At 51.4% G+C, this 6,138-nt stretch overlaps 1 protein-coding gene across 1 annotated transcript in view; it reads left to right on the top strand.

Annotated features, from left to right (window-relative positions):
* Nucleotides 1–1,582: 1,582 nt before the first annotated feature.
* Pstpip2 (proline-serine-threonine phosphatase interacting protein 2) overlaps nt 1,583–6,138 on the top strand; it is a 124,870-nt gene continuing 120,314 nt past the window's right edge. Inside the window, exon 1 of the mRNA XM_012514515.2 lies at nt 1,583–1,719. Within this exon, the coding sequence (XP_012369969.1) occupies nt 1,687–1,719 (33 nt within the window). The 5' untranslated portion in view covers nt 1,583–1,686. The remainder of the gene's footprint in view (nt 1,720–6,138) is intronic.

Below are 6,138 nucleotides of genomic sequence, written 5' to 3'. Positions count from 1 at the left end.
CTTATCCTACTGAGCCATCTCCCCGGCCCCTCCTTTGTCTTTTTAAGTTAGGGTCCCACTATGCAGTTTAGGTTGGTCTTGAACTTGCAATGATCCTCATGAATACTGGGCCCAGCCCTCTTTATTTCCCATACTGTGCTGCAACTTTGGAATCTTCTTGCCTCAGCCTCCCAGAGTGCTAGGATTTCAGATGTGTGCCACCACGTCCACCTTTTAAAACTTTTTTCTTTCAATGCTGGAACTCAAATCAAGGCCTTATATATGCTCTTCCACTGAGCTACACTTCCTATCACAGAGCGCTTGTTTATTTATTATCTGCAGCTTAGCCTATCCTCCTGGAGTCCACCAGCCTCTCGAGGCCCCTGCCGGTGGTGCTTCCAGAATTCTCTTGTCTTCCCTTCTGGCCTCCCCGCTTCCAAACCATGTGCCACCAATAAGTGAACAGCTGTGTCTCTGGAGAGACTGAAGACTGGAGGCCAGCTCCTCAGTGTTGCAGTTGTTGATAACTTTCCTAATGGAGTTTCACCACAACAGGACATGGGGTAGTGTTTTGGGGCAGAATCTTTTAGAGGTCCTTCTGGTCACCTCAGCAAGCCCAGTTCTCTGTGCCTAGCTCTAGCTAGAACCTACTCAACAGGAAGTGCTTGCTTTCCAAGCCTGGGTTTGTGGTGTAGGTATGCACCAGTCTTGGTACCCTTGGCTCCATCCTCCACTCCTTGAACACTTGCTTCTTACCCAGGGTGGCTCTGTCCCAGAGATGATGGCTATTTGGACCCTGGCCCTGCCAAGAAGGGCAGACCTCTAACCTTGACCACCTTGCCTTTAAATAAGCTGTGATTTGACCAAGTCATTCAGCCTCTCTAGGCATGAAGCATGGGGCAGCACTTTGGCATCAAGCTTATTACTGCTAGGGGGAGATGGACTTGCCTTGCCCTGGGGTTACAGTTATGAGGGTGGAAGAGTAGAGGGATGGGAAGGAAGCTTGGGCTGGGTTGCTGGGTTGGGACTGATGAAGGGTCTTGGGTCCTGGGAACCGGAAGGAGATCTCGGAGAAGATGAGCTCCTGGAGAACCTGTTAGCACCCAGCCGAAGGTCCTAGTGTCTGGGGGACACAGCCAGGATGACTTTGCCATGACATTTTAGACTAAACCATATGGCACTGCCAGGTCCGTCCAACTGCACCTCCGGGTGTCTACACCTTACTCAAGTGTGCCCTGGCCTTGTCAGGGTCCTCTCCACCACCCTCTGTTTAATTTGACACCAGGGCTCTTCCCACCACCCCACTGACTTGGATTTTTGCGCAAGGATTCATTGGGTTGGTCAAGGGGGTCATGTGGCCAGGGACCTGAGTAGAGCGGGGAAGGGAGACAGGATGGGTTTTTCCAATCTTCAAAGGCTCCCCAAAGGAGGGGAATTTCGGGTCAAAGCATAGGAGGTTGTTTGTCCCCGTGGCTCTTTAGTTCCCAGTCACCCTGCGCCGCTCCAGGAACCCTCCTCCCCGTGCCGGCGCGTAGGGAATCGCAGGGCCGACTCCGCGGGCGGAATCGGGCGTGGCTTAGGACCCAGGGCGGCTGCCCGGCGCCCGTGGAACTCGGCAGTAGCGCCCGGCCGCGGGCGGAGACAGTCGGCTCCCTCCCCGCGCGTCCCGCTGCGCCCCGACGCTCCGCGCCCCCGACCTGCGCCGGCATGACGGGCTCGCTGTTTAAGGGCAACTTCTGGGTGAGTCTGCGGGCGACCCCTCCGCCGAGGCCTGCGCGCCGGGGCGCCCCAGTGCGGCCCGGGGGCCGCGCGCTCGCACTCGGCGGGGCGCTGGCGACCGCTCCCGGCCCCGCGCTTTCTGCGCCCCGCGCGCCCGCAAGGCCCTCGGCTTAGTCCCCAGCGCCCGCCTCGAGCCCCGGGAGCGCGGCCTCCGAGGACCCTTCATCTCCCTTCAACTCCTGGGTGAAAACTGAGACGCAAAGGGAGGAGCGACCGCCCGGCCCGGTGTCCAAGCGGAGCTGGGAAGCCGGGCGGGTGTGCGCGCCCCCGGGCCGCCGGCGGAGCTTTCCCGAGGGCTGCAGCCGCGCTCCCTCCCCGCCCGTGGGGGGCACAGGGTCGCCAGTGGCGTGAGACCCTAGGGCTGGTGGGAGCGCCTCAGCCCTCCGGGCTGGCCGAGTCGTGGGCAGCAGTTTCTGTTCCCTTCTCTCCAGCCCTTTCCCCCATCCGATCACATCCCCTGCACCCCACAAGGACCTGTGCCCCCTAATTAGGGTTAGAACCTGCGTCTCACAGACAGGAGCTGGAAGTCGCACACCCAAACGTGGGCCCACAGCTGTCCCAACTCCTTTCTTGGGAGGTGTTGCTCCCCTAGAAGTTAACAGCTGTCGCCCGGCAGTGGCCTGCGGGTGAAGAGAGCTGGCTGTGGGGCCTCAGGGGCTAAGTGTAGACCTGTTTTGTGAGGTCCTGATTACCGAGGTTTTGAGATCCTCGGGGGCAGTGCTCACCTGTTCAGTGAAAAGCTTTGGCGGTGGCACAGACAGGGGCAGCAGTCTCACGTCTCACCTTTATGGGAGGACTAGGAATAATTCTTCAGGTACCGAATGGGACTTTGGGGTCGCCAGTCACTGTGGGAAAAAGCACAGCAGATTGCCTTTCCTTAAAGTGTGATAGGGTTTTCAGATCGCAACACAAATGTCACTTCTTCTGAAAAGCCTTCCATTTCTCTTTAACATTTAAAAATTATTCTTTAATTTGTATTTTATTTTTATTTTGGTTTTGCATTAAAAAAATTACTGGTACGTTTTAAATATACATAATGGCAACATTCATAGGGGATTTGTATCCGCACACGATATATTCTGCTTCCTTTTTTCCGTTCCCCTCCTGTCCCTTCAGTCCCTCTACTCATTTATAAAAAGCTTTATTCCATTTTCCCTTCAATCCTTTTTCTTTGTCCTAACCTTCTTTCCTCCCCTCTCTTGTTCCCACTCTCATTTGAACATTTTCCAATATATAGTATATATTTTGGCCTTATTTGCAGTTTTGGTTCCTCACAACAGAGAAATAATTTGGTATTTAAACATTTAAACACGTGTGTCAGATATATTTCACTTAAGTGGATAGTCTCAAGGTGCATCCATTTACCTAGAAATGTCTCAAGATTGTCCTTCTTTATGATAGAGCAATACTCCATTGTATAAAACCCCCACATACACACTCACCGGTTGATGGACCTTTGGACTGTTTCCAAGATTGAGCTACTACAAACTGCTGCTCTAAACATGGGTGTGCATATATCACTGGGATATAATGTTTTGAATTCTTTTGGGGAGATCCACGTGGAGGGGAATAACTGAGTTGAATGGAACCTCTAGTTTTAGGTTTCTAGGAATCTCTCCATTGATTTCCCCAGTGGTTGCACAAGTCCACACCACCAACAGTGGGAAGGGTTCCTTTTTCCCCACAGCCCTGCCAATGCTTGCTATGTTTCTCTCTCTCTATATATATATGTACATATCTCACTGTGTAGTCTAAGTTGGCCTTGAATTTACTATGTAACCCAGACAGGTCTTGCACTATTGTGGTGATACTCCTGCCTCAGCCTCCCAAGGGCTGGGATTACAGTTGTGTATCACCACGCATAGATGATTTCTTGATGAGAGCCATTGTTTTTTGGGGTGAGATGGACCTCAGTGTTGTTTTAATTTGCATCTCTTGAATGGCCAGTGATGTCAAACATTTTGAAAAGCCTTTCTTACCCCACTTAACCCTGGCACACAGCTTGTGTTCTGTTCCTTCATAGTGCTTGCAAATGAACAAATTTGTGGGCCATGACACATGAGCACTTGTGGTCAGGAAATGTGCCCACCTTTAGCACCACCTTCCTTGCACAGACTGGCACCTAGTGGGTCGTCACCAAATATTTGTTGGCTGAGTCAAAAGCGTTAGAAGGCCAAAAGGATGAGTGAGTCTGTGAGAGCTGCAGCCTTTAGCCTCGCCTTCCCCAGCTGTCCCATGTGCATATCTGCAGGAGTGCTCAGGGGAGACAGCAGGAGGAGGTCTGGGTTGAGAGAGTTTGTGTGGAGCTCCTGGGGAGAGAACCTCTGGGTTGTAATCCCAGAAGTTACCTGAAATTGCAAGTGACAGTCTGCAAGGTATATTCTCATGTCTCTAATTTCCTGTGACCACTGATGTCAAAAAACATAAGTGTGCACGGACACTGTCAAGTACTACTCTAAACATCTGACATGTGTGACTCCTTTAAACCTCACAAGTACCCTGTGGAGTAGTTGTACAGTTTACTGTACAGATGAGAATTTGAGCCACAGGGGAGGTAAGCAACATTCCCAAGACCCTAGAGCTGATCTGAGCTCAGCATTGGGTCAGCTTCTTAGCCAGTGGTTCTAGAATGGCACGGAGTGGGATGTCTGAGCATAGCAGCCTGCACGACTCCTTTGCTGTGGACTGTCACTGGACTCTTTATGCGACTCTGCAATTCCCTTCTAGCTCAGACCTGGAGCTCCTGGAGAGGAGCCACGGGTGTCAACCACAGCTGAGTGCCCAGGTCCTGTCACAGTGCTTCGCCGGTAGGACTTGGTAGTATGAGAAAGCTGACTGAATAAGGAGGAAAACTTTAGAAGCACAAGTGGGCATCAGTCTACTAAGTTTATTTTTGCCATACTGGGGACTGAGTCTCAGGTCTTCTGAATGCTTAGCAAGTGCTTTGCCACTGAGCTGTATCCATAGCACTTTTTAAATTGTATTTTGAGACAAGGTCTCCCTGTGTTGTCCAGGCTGGCATCAAACTTGGAAATCCTCTTGCCTTAGCCTCCTGAGTTGCTAGGATAACAGGTGAGTAACACCACATGCTGCGGGCTTACTAGATTTAAAACAAAAATTATTATTATTATTTACACTTTTGGCTTGCCGTATTGAAGTGTTTATTAAGTACTTTCTGTTTAAGGCACACTAATGGAGGTGGCCTTTTCAGGGATAAAACCACCACCTGTTGCAAGCATGGTGGCTAACTTGGGAGGAAAGCTTGATCTGGAACACCCGACCTTGAGAACATGCAGGAACAAGGGCCTGGGACTGGCATTTAGCGGAGGCCATGGAAACTGGACCAGAGCTAGAAGAGGCTGTTTCAGGGTGGAGATTATGGGGAAGGGAAAAGAGATGCAGAGGAAGGGAAAGAAAGCACAGAGATAGACAAGGTCAAAGGCACAGGTGAGGCCAGTAAGTTGAAAGGTAGCAGCAGAGGGAAGGAAAGAGGCCTGGAACAGCTGGCTCTGAAGAAGGGGAACTGGAGAATGAGGTGTGGGCCTCTGAAATAAGGAAGTCAGTAGGAGGAACTGGTTTGGGGGGACAGGATGAGGAGGAGGCAGAAGTGCTATTGAAGCTGTTTGGTCTGGTGTAGCACCTCTGAGGACCAGCCCTCACCCTAGCACCATGCCAGGGCTACTGTACGTGGGGAGTCTTGGCAGGGTGGGTCTATCCAAGGGGGAGGACAGGTGCCAAGCAGCAGGGACTGGAAGAGTCACACAGTGCTAACTAGTGCAAACATGGCAGTGAGTACACCCCAGTGCCTGCCTGTGGACATGCTGGATTTGAGGGCCTGGTGGAGATGGCTGTGTGCTTTGAAAGGGGTGTCCAGGTGAGAAAGCCTGTGGAGCATGAGGAACAGGACAGCTGTCAGCAAGGGCTCTGTGGTGCACGGGCCTTTACTAGCTGGGTGACATTGGGCAGTTTGAAGGTCACTCAGAAAATTTTTCCACAGAAAAAATAGGGATGATTACCAGTGTATACTCTATAAGATTCTTGTGAGCTTTAAGCCAGAGTTTAGCACAGTGACTGGCATAGAAGGAGCATTTCTATTGTCATCAGCTCACAGGACACTTAGAGAAAATGAAGGGGCAGCTACTTAAGGAGAAATAAGGAATAATAAAGAGAGAAAGTCCAAAAAGAAAAGAAAACCTTCAAGAAGAAGGGCTCGGGCTGGTGAGATGGCTCAGTGGTCTAAAGCACCTACTTAGAACAAGCTTAGCAAAGCACAGGGACCGCTGTTCAATCCCCCAGCACCACATGCCAGCCAGCCCGCCCCCTGGTGGGCTGAGCTGGCCACACACACACACACACACACACACACATAAATAAATAAAA

This window comes from Octodon degus, unplaced genomic scaffold (assembly GCF_000260255.1).
Source record: "Octodon degus isolate 3935 unplaced genomic scaffold, OctDeg1.0 scaffold00003, whole genome shotgun sequence".
Taxonomy (NCBI): Eukaryota; Metazoa; Chordata; class Mammalia; order Rodentia; family Octodontidae; genus Octodon; species Octodon degus.
This window is presented reverse-complemented; position numbering and strand designations above follow the sequence as displayed.